We start from the raw sequence: 18,958 nt of genomic DNA on the forward strand, positions 1-18,958 counted from the left end.
ACTTTGTAGACCAGGCTGGCCTCGAACTCAGAAATCCACCTGCCTCTGCCTCCCAAGTGCTGGGATTAAAGGCGTGCGCCACCACACCCGGCTCCTTTTTAAATTTTTAAAATTTTATTCTTGTTTGTCTGTTTTCACTTTGTGTGTCAGGGTCTCTTGTAGCCCAGGCTGACCTTGAGCTCACTATGTAGCTAAGGATAACCATGATCCCCCCAACACCCATTAGAGGATAGGTTTGCTCTGTGCTACCTGGCTTAAGGGATAAAGCCCTGGGCTTCATGGGTGCCACCCCCTGAGCCCTCTCCCAGCCCGTATCACCTGTTGATGCTGATGTCTCTATTGCTCTTCATGACTTCACTAGATCAACATGTGGAATCTGGAAACTTCGAAGCTGGTCTTCTGTATCACAGGAGATGTGTCTGATCCCTGGGTCTGTGTGGCTTTGTTGGCTGCCCAGGGTTTGCTGCTTGCCCTGTCCAAGGGCGGCCAGGTCAGTCTGTGGAGCTCAGCCACGGGAAAACTGCAGGAGAAACACCAGTTGTCCAGCATCAAAGAAGAGACACCCACCTGTGCCGTCTCCATCCAGACCCGGGCAAGGCTGGTCACTGGCTTCAGCAGTGGCTCCATTGCCCTGGTAAGTGACTTCCTCACAGACTGGTAGAGAGCTCAGCTACTCAAGCATAAGGACCTGAGCTCAGATGTCCATCACCCATTAAAGCTAGGCTTGTGGGCTACACATGTATATTCTGGCTCTGGGGAGGCAGTCAGAAGGATCCTTGGGGCACCTTGGCAATGCAGTCTAATAGAATCCCTAAGCTCCAGATTTGGTGAGAGACCCTAACTCAAGGGACTGCAGAGGGGACTCTGCAGGGAAGAGCACTAGATGCTTTTGCAGAGAACTCAGTTTAGCACCTACATGGTGGCTAAAAACTTTAACTGCAGTTCCAGGGTGTCTGACATCCCCTTCAGGGCTCTCTTGGCACTGTATGCGTGTGACATATAGATACATGTAGATATACACATACATATAAAATAAAATGAATAATTAAAAAATAAGTTGGAGTTATGGAGGAGAGATACTAAGTTGACCTCTGACTTCCATGCACACCTCGCACAGTGTACAGACATCTCAGAACTTGAGAGGAGCAAAGCCGCCTTTGCCTTTATTTTGGCTGCCCAGTTTCCATATCTGTTGCTGTGATGAAAAACTCCTTCAAGAGCAACTGGAGGAGAAAGAGGTTTAGTCAGCTCTCAGTTCCGGGTTACAGTCTGTCATGGAAGACAAGTAAAGAGGAAGAACTTGGAGCAGCTGATCACACATGGCCACAGTCAGGAGCAGAAGCCCTGAGGATGAAGGCCTAGGTGCCAGCGTAGGTTCCTTCCCTTCATCCAGTCTGCCCAGGCCTTGTCAAGGGCAGGTCTTCTCACAGCATTTAACAGTCACTCTCGGATGCCCACAGGCCAGACTGATCCAGATAATCCCTGACTAACACCTCTCCCTGGGCTCTTCATTGTGTCAAGTTAACATTAACACCACCACAAGGGCTAGAGATGTGGTTAAGAGTGGCTTGCTGCTCTTGTGGAGGCCCTGAGTTCAATTCCCAGAACCCACACTGGGTGGCTCTCCACCTCCTGAGCTCCAGTGAACCCAGTGCCCTCTTCTGTCCTCTGAGTGCACCTGTATACATATGTAAGCAAAATTCTTTATCCCTCCTATTGATGGCCCAGTGAACAGTTACCACAGAGCTGTCCCACTGCAGGGATGGCAGTAGTCTCTGCTCCATATTGTGGATTAGTTGTGACTTATCCCCCGACTCCATGTGCCCATGAGGTTTAAACACTTGGTCCCCAGCTGCTGATGCTGTATTGCAAGGCAGTAGAGCCTTCCACACATTGGACACAGCTACAAGTTTGTCACTGGGAGCAGGGCTAGAAGGTATAGCTACTTCTGGTTCTGCGCTCCACCAAAAAGATACCAACTCATGAAGCACAGGCACCATCCACGTAGCCATGCCTTCCCTATGGAGGGGCAGGGGTGCAGCCTGAGGCTAGAAGCCAAGACAAACCCTTGCTCAAGTCGTGTGGGTTGGAACAGTGTTTGGGGGTGCCTGCTCCCCTTTGTGTTAGAGCACAGCCTAGCACTCTGGGTGTAGAGAGGTGAACACAAATGGCTACATAGTTGTGTTTGAAGCAGGGGACATGGATGGTATGACCGCAAGAGGTTAGATAAGGAACTGGGCATGGTGGTGCAACCTGGATTCCTATACTGAGTTCCAGGACAGCCAGGGCTACACAGTGAGACCCTGTCTCAAAATAAATTAAAAATATATTTAAAGAGGAAGGAAGGAAGAAATAAATAAAAAGGTTTATCCACTGTTGGGAGAGCTGAAATTCCAAACAGCAGGTGCAGGTGACATTAGTCACCTATTTTTGTGACAGGGTCTCATGGAGCCTAGGCTGGCCTCAACTCTCTCTATAGCTTACGGTGACCTTGAGCTCCTGACCCTCCTCCCTCCACCTACTCGGGGCTGGAATGACAGGCATGGGCCACCTGGTCTAGTTTGTTCCAAACACATGTCTATCTCACTGAGTTCCTCCAGATGCCTGCACAGTTACAACCACATTATCATCATTGTGCAGAACGGTGGTTACCTCAGGCTGTGCAAACAATTCCACACATACTTTAGTCATCACTCTTGGATGTCAAGAGTCACCTGGTGTCACCTGATGTCACCTGGTGTCACCTCTTGCTTAGTAGGGAAATGGAGGCACTGGGGGTTAAGGAACCCCTCAGTTTGACAGAGCCAGTTGTGGGGGCAAGTCACATGCCTGCTCAGAAGCCCATAGTTGCCTGGTCTGATGATCACCTTACCCTACACAGGTCTCCGCTGGAGAAGACAGGCTGCTGGAGAAGCTCCCAGACGCTGTGGGGTTCCTGGTGGTTTCTGAAGACGATTCCCTTCTTGTGGCAGGTAGCTTTTGTTTCTCACTGAGGGTAGAGAAAAGAAGTAAGATTTGGCTGGAGGCTGGGTGAGACCTGGCACTAGTCCCCTGCCTCCCTGTGCCCTTCTTCCTTCCCAATGGTGCCTACCGCTATTCTCTCCACCTTTGCTTTATAAACTATTTTCACACTGTGTGTGTGCCTGTGTTTGTGTGTACATGTGTGTATGTGTGCATGAGTGTGCGTGTGTGTGCATGTGTGTGTGTGTGTATGTATGTATGTGTGTGTGTGCAGGCTCTCTCCTTTCACCCTGTAGGCCCTAGGCCTGGAACTTGGGTTGCCAGGTCAGGCAGCTTTTCTCCCTGAGCCATCATTCAGCCCCTCTGTCTCCTTTGAAATCAACATTGTTAACATCCACATGTGAGTGAGAATGAGTCCTGTCTGTCTCCACCACTGACCACTGCACTCAGTGAGAAGCTTATTAGTTCTGTTCACATTCCCACAGATGATAGAACTAACAAGATAGTTCATCACCTATGATACACACTCCTATTCACCACACAGCATGCACACCCCTACCCACCACACAGCATACACACCCCTACCCACTACACACCATACACACCCCTACCCACCACACAGCATACACACCCCTATCCACTACACACCATACTCACCCCTATCCACCACACAGCATGCACACCCCTACCCACCATACACACTGGTACCCACCATATACCCTACATACCTCTATTCCCCATACACCTGTAGCCACCATATGCCATGCATAACACACTTGTAACCACATGCACATCTGTAATTACTGTGACCTTACACACATATAACCACTATGCACCATACACACATGTAATCACCTCTTGAGATTTTTAAATGCTTTTAAGTTTTATTTTATTATCTTTAATTGTGTGTGCATATGTATGTTATGGGCATGGGTACCCAAACAGGCAACAGATTCCCCTGGAGCTGCCACTGGGTTCTCAGCTCAAGCTCTTAACTGCCGAGCCATCTTTTAACTAATTGTTACTTATTTAAATTAATATTAATCAAAATAGCAATTTTAAATGAACAATCAATTAGTTAAGTCAACCCATATTAATCAATCCATATTAATCACATAGACTATTTTATTCAATATGTCCAGAAATTTAATATGAAATCAATCTAAATATTGTAAATGGGTGATTTTTCTTTGTTGTTGTTGTACCAAGTTTTCAAAATAACAGTTGAGAGCACCGGCTACTTTTGCAGAGGACCCAGGTTCAGTTCCCAGCACCCACAGAGCAGTGCACAACCTCGTGTAACTCTAGTTACAGGGACGCTGGCACCCCTTTCTGGACTCTAAAGGCTAAGTACTCAGGTGGTGCATAGACACACATGCAGCAAAACACACATAGATGTAAAAAGGAGCAGCAGGTGGTCCAGAGCTGCCCTATGATAGACTGATGATGGTGGCCACACTGCAGCAGCGGCCTGAGTGTGATACAGACCCCTGTCCTGCTTCCATGGGGTGTCAGTTGTGCAGGTGGCAGGCTTGTCACAGGAAGGAGGGATGACAGGAGGAAAGACAAGCTGACACACACGAATTTAAGCTGAGGTGATGACTGAGGCACACTCAACGTGTGCCAGATTGGCTCTCAGGTACAGTGTGCACCAGGATCCTGGGAAGCAGCATGCCATGCTATTTCTCACTCTCAGTTTGAAGGGACCTGACTATTGCAGAGGGAACTGGTCTGACCCTGACTTGGGTAGTATCAGCAGTCATTAGTTCTCAAGGGTGGTGAATAGAGTTGTAGGGTGTTACCCCTGAGATGATCAGTTCTGTGAAACACTAGTCACTCTGCCCTCACTGTCAGTCAGCTTAGTTAATCATGGGCCCCAGGCCTGTGAGAGACCCTGTCTCAAAAATTCAGGTAGGTCTAGGAGATGGCTCCGGGGGTAACTTGATTACTAGCAAGTACAAGGTTTTGGTATTTTATTTTATTTTATTTTATTTTATTAATGTGTGAGTGTTCTGCTACAATGCACATCTATATGCCAATAGAGGGCATTATAGATGGTTGGTTGTGAGTCACCACATGGTGCTAGGAACTGAACTCAGGACCTCTGGAAGAACAGCCAGTGCTCTTAACCACTGAGCCACCTCTCCAGCCCCAAGTACACAAGGTTTTAGGCCAGTGCTGGGACAATGGAGACAGGCAGATGCTACTAGGGTAGTCGAGATGCCGAGCTCCCAGGTTCAGTGAGACACCCCACCTCAATGACAACCACTACAGCCTTGGCACAGGTGTACATGACAATTCATGTGTGCGTGTGTGTCTGTGTGTGCCCCTACATACATATACATACAAACACAGGCGGGGATTTCTGCTTCTCCTTTCGCAGTGTGGTGCCAGGGATAGATGCTGCCTCCCAGCAGTGTGTGTGTTGCACCCGCAACCAGAAGCACTCTCTCTGATAGTGAGTTTGCTGCCCAGAGTTGGTCACATTGGCATTGACGACTGCCTATGAGGCTGACCTTGGTCTCCAGCCCCTCCTAAGATGCAATGGAGTCTGTCCCAAACTCCCACGGGAACTTACTTTGTTACTGTGAAAAACACCCGAGATACACAAAGACCATCATTAATAGGGAGGAAGCTCTAAGATAAGGGCGGAGAAAGCTTGTCTGCAGAACCAGGCCAGGGCTAAGGTAGCACAGGGCTGGGTGTGGGGCTCAGGCCTGCTGGTTGCACCTTTGACTTCGACTGACTGTGTTTGAGGGGTGTGTGCTTGGGTGAGGTCAGAGGACAATTTCAGAGAGCCTGTTCTCCCCCTCTCCCATGTGAATCCCAGGGATGGGACTCAGTTCATTAGGCTTGGTGGCAAGTGCCTTTAACCGCAGAGCCATCTTGTGGATCCCAAAGGGTCATTTACTTAGTGCCCAAGATTAGACTGCAAATATGGTGAACGTCATGATGTATTTCACCAGGTAGAATCCCAAAACATTCTTTCTTGGGAGACCAGCATTCAAGGATCCTAGGATAGAGAGAATTCCGCAGAGGGTATGGAGTGTAGAATGTTTGGACTTAGTTGATAGAGTACTTATAGCTCAGTAAGTAAAGTGTTTGTATCTAGTTTTGGCGGCATGCTTGAATTTCAGTAGGTGGAGTGCTTATGGTTCATGTTAGAGTGCTTGCCTAGCATGCAGGAAGTCCTGGGTTCCATCCCCAGCACCACATAAAGTAGGCAGAGTGGTGCATGGCTGTCATCCCAGCACTTGGAAGGTAGAGGCAGGAGGACTTGGAGCTCAGAATCATTCTTGGCTACATAGTAGTTTGAAGTTAGCCTGAGCTGCAAGACACCATGTCTTTTTTTGTTTGATTGATTTTGGTTTTGGTTTTTCGAGACAGGTTTCTCTGTGTAGCCCTGACTGTCCTGGTACTCACTCTGTAGATCAAGCTGGCCTCGAACTCAGAGATCCTCCTGCCTCTGCCTCCCGAGTGCTGGGATTAAAGGTGGACGTCATGTCTTTAAAACAAACAAACAGCAAAAATATTGGCTCATCTCCGTCTGGGTGTGGAGGTGGTGGTAGGGGGTTGTTCAAGAGGCACACATCCAGGAATCCTACAGTGAAGCCTTTGCATGGAGTCATGTATGTGTGTATTTGGGGGGTGTGTGTGTGTATGTGTGTGTTGTGTGTGTGTGTGATCTGTGTTGTGTGTGGTCTGTGTTGTGTGGTGTGTGTGTGTATGGTCTGTGTTGTGTATGTGTGTTTGTGGCCTGTGTTTTGTGTGTGTGTGTTGGAACTGTCCTCAGTGATAAGCACACACTGATTCCACTGCTCTCCCTTGCCAGTCTTGGACTCCACACTCTGTATTCTTATGTATAGATAGGGAAGCTAGGGCTGAGGAATAATTCCATGGGTAAAAACATTCTCTGTGCAAACGTCAATCTCCAGTCTGTAAAAGTTGGGGTAGAGTTGCAGGTGTGCCTGCTGTGGGGAGGAGAGACAGGAGACTAGTGGGGCTAGCCTAGGCTCATGGGAATGTGGGAATGAGAAAGGACACCCAGTGACCTCCTGTGTCCTCTGAGCGTTCGCCTACGTACAAGAGAGAGAGCACACACACACATGCACACACTCAGAGAATAGGGCCAGTGAGAGAGTTCAGTGGGTAAAGAGGCTTGCTGCTAAACCTAATGAGCTGAGTTTGATTCCTAGAACTCAAGTGGTAGAAGGAGAGATATGATTCTCACAGGTTGTCCTCTGACCTCCACATGTGCACAATAGTGAATCGTGCACGCACGTGCGCACGCACACGCACACACACACACAATAACTAAATAGAATGTAATAATCTTTTTAAGCTAGAGAAAGTAAATGCCATGAGCTGGAGCATTTGAACACCAGTTCCCAATCACTGGTGTTGGACCCTGAGGGAGCTCAGTTCATTGTGATAAGAGGGACTTTCATGAGTTTCCCTACAGCTCAGTGACTGTTACCTCCCACACACATCTGCTGTTTGATGTGGAGCCATGCCCCCCACCCCTGGCCTTTCTTCACCCCTCCATTGAGACACAGTAGGTGGTCTGGAAGGCCCCATGGGTTGAGTAACTGCTCTCAGGCTCTGCCAGGCTCAGAAGCCTAACTGGGTCCTGCGGCACCACAGGCTTTGGAAGATTTGTGCGGATTTTCTTGGCTGACTCGCAAGGCTTCCACCGGTTCATGGCTTCGGATCTGGAACACGAGGACATGGTGGAGACAGCAGTCTTGGGTCCTGAGAACAATCTGATCATCACAGGGTCCCGGGATGCACTTATCCAGGTGAGGGTGGATTCAGGATCCCAACCTCAGAGCTCTGAATCCCTTACACCTACTAAGTACATTCCACACAGAAACCAGATGAACTCAGACCCAGTCAGGGGAGTTTAGAGGGAATATGCGGGATGCTGGCCTCCTCCACCCAGTAGCAGACCTGGAATGTTTCACAAAGCAGGCAGCATTCCAACCAGAACTGAAAACTCAGGATGGAGGCCTCCAGGGCCACAAGGGCGGGGAGTACCTGCTGTCAATGCTGGTGAGAACATGAAGGTAAGGACTGTGGGTTCCCAGAATCTTGCTCTCAAGACTTCTCTACAATCTTAGAGAATCTTGAGAACCAACAGAGCTCATTTAGGTAGAAACATTTATTTATTATAGGTAGTATGCATATATGCCAATATTAGGGTTGCATTTTCTGTTACTATAATGATATTCCTGAGGCTAGAAACTATATAAAGAAGAAAGGTTTATCTAGCCCACACTTTTTGGAAGTTGACTTGACTGTACAGAAGGGTACCAGCACATCATGTCTACAGCACATCAGGACAAATGATGTGAGCTACTGTGAAGGAAGGAGTGGTCACACTTAGGAGTAGGAGGCCAGAGAGCAGGGAGCAGCCCTGCCTGCCTGTGACAAGCCCCTCTCCTGGGACTAAGTTGAGTCCCATAACAACTACTTAATCCCCTCCCCTTCATTTTTGGAAACAGGGTCTCATGTAGCCCAGGCTAGCCTCAAAAATGCTATGGAGCCGAGTTGACCTTAAGAGATTTTATGCTTCACCCTCCACCTTCTTGGTGTGCTCAACCACATTCAACTACTTAATCCTTTCCTAGGATGTCAGCCCACACAACTCCATTGCCTTCTACTAGTCTCTGCCTTTTAATGTCTCATCATCTCTTATGACACCTGGGACCAATGGTCCAACCCAGGAACCCTGGTGTGAAAGTACACCCAGGTGAGGAGATGAAGCTGGTTGTGCTGGTTCCAGCCTGCCTCAGCTACATGGCAAGTTCAAGGATCATCTGGACAGCACGAGAGCTTGTTTCAAAAAAAAAAAAAATGGAGGCAATTCAAGAACACATATCTGTGGATCCACTAACGTGACATGTTCACACAATGATATAGTTTTTCCATCAGAAACTTTTTATCACTGTTCTTGTTATTATTATTTTATGTGGATGAGCACCTTGCCCACATGTCTGTCTGGGCACCATGCACATGCCCAGTGCCCTTGGTGATAGTAGAGTACATTCATAGGAGCTGGAGTTATAGGTGGCTATGAGCAATCACGTGGGTTCTGGGAACTGAACGGGATTCTCTGTAAGAGCAGCTTGTGCTTGTACTCATAGTAGCTAACTAAGTCATGTGCCTACACGTGTGCACGCACGCACACTATAATCTCATCTAGCTCCTGCAGAATTCTACCATGTACCTATGAGTACAGGCCAGTACTTAGGATTTCTATGAAGATAGCTTGCTGCTACAGACCTCTGAGAGGTCCTGCAAGGTCGTCCCCCCACCCCCAAGCACCAACCCTGATTGCTGGAGTTCCACAGGACATCTTTTTTGTTTGTTTGTTTGTTTGAGACAGGGTTTCTCTGTATAGCCCTGGCTGTCCTGGAACTCACTCTGTAGAATAGGCTGGCCTCAAACTCAGAAATCTGCCTGCCTCTGCCTCCCAAGTGCTGGGATTAAAGGCATGCACCACCACTGGGCTCCACAGGACATCATGTGAGAATGCTGAGGCCCCAGGAGGTCTTCAATGTCAGGGATGGTGAGGGCCGTGGAGCCAGAGGCTCCACATTTAGCAGAGGCTGATGAGCAGCCAAAGCATGCACCCAGGGCAGACCTGTCCTTCTTTTCTGTCCCCCCCACCTCAGGTGTGGAGTTTGTCAGAACAGGGGACCCTGCTGAATGTCCTTGAGGGCATGGGCGCCCCTGTGAGTCTGCTGGTCCGGGGTGGGACTCTGGTGGTGTCTGCATCCCAGAAGTCTTCATCTTTCAAGGTCTGGGATCTCAAGTCCACTAAGAAGCTGCAGTCTCCGACTCCATTTCTGGACCGCACCGGCCTCGCTGCAGTGTCCCACCATGGCAGCTATGTCTACTTCCCTAAGGTTGGGGACAAAAACAAAGTCACAATTTGGGACTTGGCAGAAGGTTTGTGAGAGATGACTAGAGTCTGTATAATAAGATCTGAAATTACTGTGCACACTAGATTTACAGTTCTGGAGGCAGAAGTCCAAATGAGGGCCAGGATTTGACTCAGTCTGGGTAATAAACCTAAAAAGGTCAAGAGTTCAAGATAAAACTACAAACTGTCTCAAAAGCCAGAAGGTACCAACCAGGGAGATGACTCGGTGGGTAAAGTGCTTGTGTGTGAGCATTAGACCTGAGTTCCGATCCTCACTTCCATGTAAATGCTAGGTTCTAATCCCAGCAGTTGGAAGGCAGAGACAGGGAGTCCCCAGAGCAAGCTGGGTAACTTCACTAGCTCTAGGTTCAATCAAGAAACCCTGCCTTGGGGAATAAGGTGGGAAACTACTGAGGAAGACTCCCAACTTCAGCCACACTCACACAGACACAACAACCCCCTGCTATGAGCATGTGGACATAAACACACGCACACTCACATTCATGTGAATATGAACACACCTGTCCTCACACTCATGTGAATATGAACACACCTGCACCCATGTTCATGTGAACATGCACACAGCACACACACATTTACAAAGAGGTTGAAAGCACTTGAAGAATCCCATTATTACTCTTCAGTGTGCACACACAAACATGCATGACAAGAACTCCAGGAAAGAGGTGCTTAGAGAGTCTGAGGTCTGGTGAGTGCTCACTTTTGGTTCATAGATGTCCTTTTGTAGTGTCTGCACATGATTGGCTCAAAAGGCAATGCTCTGGGTTTTTTGTTTTTGCTTTTAAATACGGGCACTAACTTCTTTTCTGAGAGATCCACCCCAGAAATCTAATCAATTACCAAGACCACACCTCCCAATATCATCATATTGTAAATGGAATTTCTTTCTTAATTTATTTTTATTTTTATTCTTGTGTGTATAAGTGTTCTGCCTGCATGTATGTATATGGTCCATTTGTGTGCCTGGTGCATGAGGAACTAACTCTAAAGAGCATGTCAGATTCCCTGCTGCTGGAAGCCCAGGTGACCGTGAGCTGGCTGTAATGTGGGTGCTGGGAATTGAGCCCAGGTCCCTTAACCACTGAACCATCTCTCCAGGCCCGAGATGGAATTCAACAACTGTGGTGAGGTGTGGGGGACTCAAACATTCAGCCTATAATTACAGGATGTGACAGAGAGGAGGAAGTATGTAACTGGGACACATGTGCCAGGGTTAGACTAGATGGTGGGATGAGGACATTTTCATTTTAATTAGATAAGATGCAAACCGGACTTGTCACAAACCAGGCTGTAATCACAGTTACTGGAGAAGCTGAGGCAGGAGAATAAAGAGCTGGAGATCAGCTTGGGTATCAGGGAGGGCCTATGTTGCCTGACTTTTCCTGGGCATCTATTTTTGTTCATCCCAGATAGAAAGGGCAACTATATCAAAAAAAGTGTATTGGAGTTGATCTGGGAAGACCAAAGAGTCTGCTGGAGTTACAGGAACATGGGTGGGGGATGGGAGGTCTAAAGCCAGCTGCATCACCCCAAATCCCATCTAGCTCCCAGCCACTCCCTGGAGCTCTGTGAATCCTTTGCAGGCAGCTCACAGCTCGAGGCATCTCCATTCTCCTATCAGAAGGGAATGTTTCAATATGGAATAGCATCATGACATCCTGCCTCAAAATTAAACCCAGGGCCAGTCAAGGATACAGTGGGGGATGCTGGAGACAGTAGCCCCTGTGCTGGCCCAGCAGGGGTAAGGGCTGCTATTCCTCAGGGTCTACAGTTCCTGAGCTGGGCCAGGTCAACTGTGTAGTCTTATGAAACATGCACAAACCCTGGTTCTGCCATCATCTCCTGCTGAGCATAATTACCCCTCCAGGAAACAAGGAGCTTCCTGTGCCTGTCCAGCCTGTGGGAGCTAAAGGTCCCACCCCTGCCCCAAGTGCCTACTGACCATGTCTCAAGTCCCAGCTTCCATTTACCTCACATGTTCCATTTACCTCACATTGAAAATGCACATGGGTACAGGAGCTGTTTCCAGCTTTGGGTGGAGTCAGGAAACTTTACACCATTCAAGTTGAACCTTAGGGGTCAGAAACTAAAATCATTAAACTAAGAAAGCTTAAGGCCAGCCCAGCCTGAAGCCATGAGTTCAAGCCCTAGGAGAACGGATTCCCACAAATTATCTTCTGACCTTCACATACATATAAATAATAGTAATTTTTTAAAAACTGAGAAAACTAGCTGGCCAACCCTTGACTCTCTTCTCCCTGCACAGGTGAGGAGCAAGATTGCCTGGACACATCCAATGAGGTCCGCTGTCTGGAGGTGGCTGAGCAGGCCAAGCTCCTCTTCACAGGCCTGGTTTCTGGGATCGTGCTTGTGTTCCCCCTGAATTCCAGGCAAGATGTGCTGTGCATCCCCCCACCTGAGGCACGCAAAGCTGTCAACTGCATGTCCCTGAGCAAGAGTGAGAATCGTCTGGCCATTGCCTATGACAACATTGTCCTGGTGCTTGACATCAGCCCTGGGGACCCATGTCCTGCCATTGAAGGCCCCACCTACACCTTTTACACCCAGCTGCCTGAGACCATAGTGAGTGTGGCTGTCCTGGCTGACTATCGTGTGGTCTACGGCATGAGCGATGGCAGCCTCTTCCTGTACGACTGTGCATGCTCTAAAGTGTTCCCTCTGGAGGCTCATGGGAGCAGGGTGAGCTGTGTAGAGGTCAGCCACGGTGAGCAGCTAGCAGTGAGCGGGGCTGAAGATGCACTGCTGTGCCTCTGGGACCTGCAGGCTTGCAGGGGGATGTTCGAGATGAGCTATGAGGTGGGTGGCCTGGACCATTGACACCCATGCTGGGTTCCTTCTGTAATTTTTTCCCTTACTCCTTGCTTTCTTTGTGTGTGTGCACTGCTTCAAGTTGTGAGTGTACATTTTTGTAATGTGTGTGGTGGATAGAGCTCAATTTAAGATGTCATTCCTTATCCTGGTTGGGGGCCAGAGTCTCTCACTGGAGCCTGGGGTCCTCCCATTAGGCCAGGGGACAGGGTGCTCCTGTCCACATCTACCCAAAGCTGGGATTGTAAGCATGCCTTCTTTTTTTACTTGGAAGCTTGGGATCACATCTGAGATAGCCTGAGCTACACAATCTGCTCTTGTTTCAATGTAACAAAGGAAAATCTGGCTAGCTTAATGGGTGAGCACTAAGCCAATGAGAGATACCCAGTCTCAAATAAGGAGGAAGGCATTCCTAACAAGGCTGTCCTCCAGCTCCAGATGCAGCACACACACACACACACACACACACACCCCACTCATACACACACTCCTGTGTGCATGCATACAGACATACAAACATACATGCAAACACATGCACACAAACACACACACAAACACTCGCTTGCACACATGTGTACACATACAAATACATGCGCACTCTCACACTGTGCATGCATGCATACACAGGCACACAAATACTCCATACGCGCACACACAAGTACACATACATACCCATGAATGCACACATGTGTGCTTGTATGTACACACATGCTTATGCACTGGTTTTTCAATCCAATAGCCCTGGTGCTGTCACCTTCATGAAGACAGATCTTGCTCCTTGGAAAGTTTATTTGTCCATCTCTCTGGGGTTTGTTCTGCTCTGCCTCCAGTGGAGCCCAGGTTGGGGTGGTGGACAGGTGAATATCTCAGTGTGGACACTGGATCACACAGTGTGTTGATTAATTTGTTACTAAATCTCTGGCAGGGTGGTGGGACAACTGAAGGGAGGGAGGGTTTATGTAGAGGAGATACACCCTAAGGTGATGGAAGGTACAGTGGCAGATGGCCTCACAGGGGCAGAGAGTGCAGCCTGGACTCCTCACACCTGACACCTGGATCAGGAAGCAGAGAGTGAACAGATGTAGGCCAGTCTACAAAGCCCGAAGCCCACAGTGACCAACTGTTTTCAAGGAGGACAAATGTGGTAAAGGTTCCACAGTTTTCTTAAATATCAGTACCAACTGGGGACCAAGGGTTAAAACAGGTGATGTCAGGCAAGTGAGAGGGCTCAGTGGATAAAGGCATTTGTGGCCAAGCCTGAGGGGGCCTGAGTTCCATCCCCTCTAAAAACACTGTAAGGGGAGCCCCAAGTGTTCCAAGTGTCCTCTGACCTGCACATAACACCGTGACATGCAGCTCACCACCCCCAATAAATAAATCAAATACATGTACAAAACAATAACCACAAATGCCGCCAGAGCCAGGGGGACATTTATCATGCAAAGCACCACAAACAACCTGTTTTCACAGAACTCCTGCTGCAGAGGGGTACGGTGTGCCTGCTTCTCCAGGGATGACAAGCATGTATTTGCAGGCATGGAGGACCGCTCTGTCACTGCCTGGAGCACGGTGGATGGTGAGTGGTCGTGTAGGGTGAAACTGAGCTATGTGGAAACCTATTATTTCTCTCTCTCTCTCTCTCTCTCTCTCTCTCTCTCTCTCTCTCTCTCTCTCTTTCTCTCTGCTTATGCAACAATACAAGTACATAGAGGTGTATCTGGACATGTGCACATAGGTAGGGTAGAGGTTGAGTATTTTCTTCAGTCAGTCTCTGTGTTATTTCAGGTAGGGTGGTTGTGTATGTGCTTGGTTTGTTGGTTGGTTGGTTGGTTTTGGTTTTTATCAAGACAGGGTTTCACTGTGTAGCCTAGTTGTCCTGGAACTGGTTCTGTAGACCAGGCTGACCTTGAATTCAGAGATCCTCCTGCCTCTGTTTGTTTTGAGACAGGATCTCTCATTTTGTATCCTAGGTTGTCATGGAACTTGTAGTAAGAATTCTGGAATTTTGGTTTCTTTTAAAAACACAGATGGTATATCATTTTAACTCCATGTGTAGAGATGTGGGGCTGCTTCGGACTGTCTGCAGCAGCTGACTATGATTTGCCTTATGCTCCAGCAGAGGCATTATATTGCCAACTGCAGATAGTTTCAGCGATTGTGTGACATTTGGAATTTTGGGAACTTTTCAGAGGGTGTATAAATGTTAGGGCCCCAATAGGTGGGGTTGGTGGTTGTTCAAGGGGGTTGGTTTCGATCTGTTAGTGGTCATGCTCAAAGAAGAAACTACATTCAGGGATTGATTTCTTGCTCCCTTCCCCCCTGTCTTCTTCTCTCTCCCTCTCTTCCTCCCTGCTCTTGTCCTACCCCCTCTATCCTTCTTTCTCTCCTATCTGTATTAGGGGGTGAAATGATAAAGGGTGGGGAAAAATAAGAACCCATAAAGTAACAAAGACTGGCTGCAGAATTCACTCTGTAGATCAGACTGGCCTTGAACTCACAAAGACCTGCCTGCTTCTGCTTCTAGAGTGCTGGGATTAAAGGAGGGCAACACCACGCCTAGCCCTCCAAGTTATTTTTTGAGATACGGCTCACCTATTCAGCAAGGCTGACAGGCCATGACCCTGGGGACCCACCCCTGACAGTGTTAGGGATCATAGATCCATGCTGCTGCACCCACCTGGCTTTTGTGTAGGTGCTAGGGATCCAGAATCAAGTCCAGAAGCTTGAGTGGCATGCCTTTTACCTACAGTTTGCTTTTCTATTGTATAAATGTCCCGACCAAAAGCAACTTGGATAGAAACGGGTTCATTTGGCTTAGAGGTTGTAGTCCATCGCTCAGGAAAGTTGGGTCAGGAACTGAAGCAGAGGCCATGAAGGATGCTACTTATTGATTTGCTATCATGGCTTGCTCAGCCTGCTGCCTTATAGATCCCAGGACCATCAGCTGTGGCACAGATGAGTTGTAGCCACCCCACAGGTCAATCAGATGGGATTTTCTTCACTGAGGCTCCTTCCCAGATGACCCAAACTGATGACAAGTTGGCAAAAAACAAAACAAAACAAAACAAAAAAAAAACCCAAAAAACCAAAACCTTAACTGGCATGCCTACTGGGCTCTTTCCCAGGACCAAGCTCTGATCTGAAGGGAAAAGAGTCACCTTGGGTCTTACTGGTCCTGTTTCTGCCTTTAGCTGGGCCCCTCAGCTTAGGAGGTGTCTGCAGGACCTGATGGCCTGCTGCCATAGCACTCTCCTCACATGGTCTGTAGACCCCTTTGGAGACAGAACAGCCTTCTTCCCTGGGTCTCCATGAGGGTGGATATGTACCCATATACTATGGATGGTAATCATGTGCTGGAGATGATGGACTTTGAGCCCAATGACTAGGGAGCCCCAGGGAGCATCCATGTCTGCCTCCAGAGCACTGGGACTGCCAGTGTGCACCTCCACATGCATGTGTGCTAAGGGATCAAATCCAGGCCCTGTGTTTGCAGGCCAAGCACATTACCAGCTGCAATGTCCTTCCATCTCTGGGCCCCATTTTCTCATGGCTTGCCCTTTCCTGGTCACAGGCACTCTTTTGGCTGTCCAGTTTGTTCATGCTGTGATCAACCGAATCATCCCTACCTCCAACGGCTTCATGGCCCCCACAAGCCACGGCTATCTCATCCGTGACCGCTTCCAGTGCCCATCAGTCAGAGTCTCCCAGCAAGACCCTCTCAAGAACTTCAAGAAGGCAGTGTGGCTGGTAAAGACCAGGCAGAGGGAAGAACTGGCTGCAGCAGAGGCCTCCCAGGATGCAGAACCAGTGGCCGTAGAGGGAAAGGAATCAAAGTCAAATAAACGCTCACAGGTCTGCCTCATACTCTGAAAGCCTACCAAGGCAGGGGCTTCAGTGACTTAGCCATGGCTCTCCTGGTTGAAGCCAACTGACTCTCTCTGCTGGTGCCATGTGGACAACCCCCCTTCCCCTCAACCATCTTCCATTTTTCCTCATAGCTTTTTCCATGGGCTCTGAAGGCCTACTTCCTTCAGGTGAGCAGCAGCCTGTACCTCCCACCTTACTCTAAGAACTTGGATCAAAGCCTTGGCTCTGCCTCTTAGTTGTACTGATGCAACTCTTATCCCTGAGCCAGTTACTAGCTCGGAGAGGATCTGAAATCATTGTAGGGACCAAGAGTGACCTTGTCAAAGTGTTATGTGGTGGAGAGTGAAAGACTGTTGGGATGTGATGGGTGCTGTCCTGTCTTCATAGCAGTGAGCCTCCAGTAATAGCCCATAATCCATACTGCAAAGCCACACACAGCATAGTTAAACACACAGCATAGTTAGCCTGTCTGCAGCTCCTGCTGTGAGACTCAAAATGGTGTGTAAAAAAAAATCCTCCTAGGATCAGGTGGTGGCATAGCTTTCAATCCTAGCACTCAGGAGGCAGAGGCAGGAGGATTCCTGTGAGTTTGAGGCCAGCCTTAGGTTACATAGTAAGTTTCAGGACAGCCAGAGCTATGTAGAGAGAAAAGACTGGTGCTGGCTCAGGGCTTAAATCACCTTGCATCCCAGAATACAAGAACATTGTACACACTGTCACCAACCTGCAAGCCTAGCCCCAGGAAACAGGCTATTTTTGTTTCTTCCACTGCTGTGACTGAAAAACTCGACCAAAAGCAACTTAGAGGAGGAAATGGTTCATCTGGCTTTCACCCCCAGGTCACACACCCAGTTCTTCACTTAGGGAAGTCAGGGAAGAAACTCAAGCAGGAACTGAAGGCAAGTCTGCTGGCTATTGCACACAGCATGACCTCTGACTAGGGGACTCACTCAGCATGGACATACAGCAGTGTCTCATCACTATCAATTAGTGATGGTCAAGAGACACCATGACCATGGCAAAGCAGTTAATGGGGTTGGGAGGACTGTTTATAGTTTCAAAGGCTTAGTCCACTGTCATCACGACAGGGAGCCTGGTGGCACACATGGCAGGCATGGTGCTGCAGGAATAGCTGAAAGATACATCATGAGAATCCTTTTAAACAGTTCCCTCTCCGGTGACCAGACACTCAAATATATATGCCTCTGGGAGCCATTCTCACTCACGACACAAGCCTGAACCACAGAGGATGTAGTTTCTGCCTTTCTCCTGACTAGCTAAGCTTTTTCATAAGCCCCAGAACCACTTGCCCAGGGAGTGGTGCCACTCACGGTGGGCTCCCTCCTCCATCAGCTAGCAGTCAAGACAATGCCCCATGGACAGGCCCACAGACCAGTCTGACCTGGGCAACTTTTCAATTAAGACTCGCTTCTCAGGTGACTCTAGGCTATGTGAAGTTGACAGTTAAAGCTAATAAGGTCACAGAGGATCCTGAGCATTCTGGCTAGCTAGCTAGACACATCTGTGAGCTCTGGGTTTGATTAAGAGACCCTGCCACAATGAATAAGGTAGAAGAGAAGTCAATGATTATTCCTGACTCAACCTCATGTCTTCAAATACAAATCACATGTACCCACATGGGTGTTCAGGCACACATGAACACTCATGATGCCTACACCAGCCTCCATGTGTAGCCAAAAGTGCTGGCATAGTCTTATCCTCCTGCCTCCATTTCCTGCTTGGACAACTATAACCACTGTGCCCAGCTAAGATGCTTGGCTCACTCAGTTCCCTGACACATCAGGACATGCTAGCATCTACCTGCTTTGCTGCCAGACCCTTTGCCTTGAAATGGCTTTCTCCACAGTGCTCACAGCCATCTAGTGAGCCTGTCTTGTGCCTGGAGCCTTGCTACAGTCAGACCTTAGAGGTGAGAGGCCCCCTTCACTCCATGGGACACTAGACAGACTCAGCGAAAGCAGCAGTAGAAACAGCTTGTTTTTCTGTGTTGGATACAGAACCAGGACTTGAAGGCAAGTGCTATATCTTAAGCCATACCCCGAGCCCTCACTGGGGGAATCCAGGAAGGGGCTTTACTGCTCAGTCAGTTACATTCCAGCTTCAAAATGAGGCCTTTGAAGATACCTTGCTCAGTTATTTCCCAAATAAGGATTCCAATGCATGCTTTAGCAATTCTGAAAATGTTAGTGTCAAATTTTATTTTAAAAAAAAATTACTAGTCATGGCAAACAGAGGTTGTGTACACCTTTAATCCTAGCACTTGAGGCAGAGGCAGAGGCAGAGGCAGAGGCAGAGGCAGAGGCAGAGGCAGAGGCAGAGGCAGAGGCAGAG

General features: G+C 48.5%; 1 protein-coding gene across 2 annotated transcripts in view; it reads left to right on the top strand.

Annotated features, from left to right (window-relative positions):
* Window positions 1-18,814, top strand: part of Nwd1 (NACHT and WD repeat domain containing 1) — a 64,770-nt gene extending 45,956 nt beyond the window's left edge. Inside the window, exons 13-19 of one of the 2 annotated variants that reach the window (XM_021170706.2) lie at window positions 362-634; window positions 2,882-2,972; window positions 7,606-7,760; window positions 9,639-9,915; window positions 12,177-12,727; window positions 14,210-14,315; window positions 16,311-18,814. In XM_021170706.2, coding sequence (XP_021026365.1) covers window positions 362-634; window positions 2,882-2,972; window positions 7,606-7,760; window positions 9,639-9,915; window positions 12,177-12,727; window positions 14,210-14,315; window positions 16,311-16,609 — 1,752 coding nt within the window. In that variant the 3' untranslated portion in view covers window positions 16,610-18,814. The remainder of the gene's footprint in view (window positions 1-361; window positions 635-2,881; window positions 2,973-7,605; window positions 7,761-9,638; window positions 9,916-12,176; window positions 12,728-14,209; window positions 14,316-16,310) is intronic. The other variant, XM_021170707.2, reaches the window with a different exon arrangement.
* The last annotated feature ends 144 nt before the right edge of the window (window positions 18,815-18,958 follow it).

This window comes from Mus caroli, chromosome 8 (genome assembly GCF_900094665.2).
Source record: "Mus caroli chromosome 8, CAROLI_EIJ_v1.1, whole genome shotgun sequence".
Classification (NCBI taxonomy): Eukaryota; Metazoa; Chordata; class Mammalia; order Rodentia; family Muridae; genus Mus; species Mus caroli.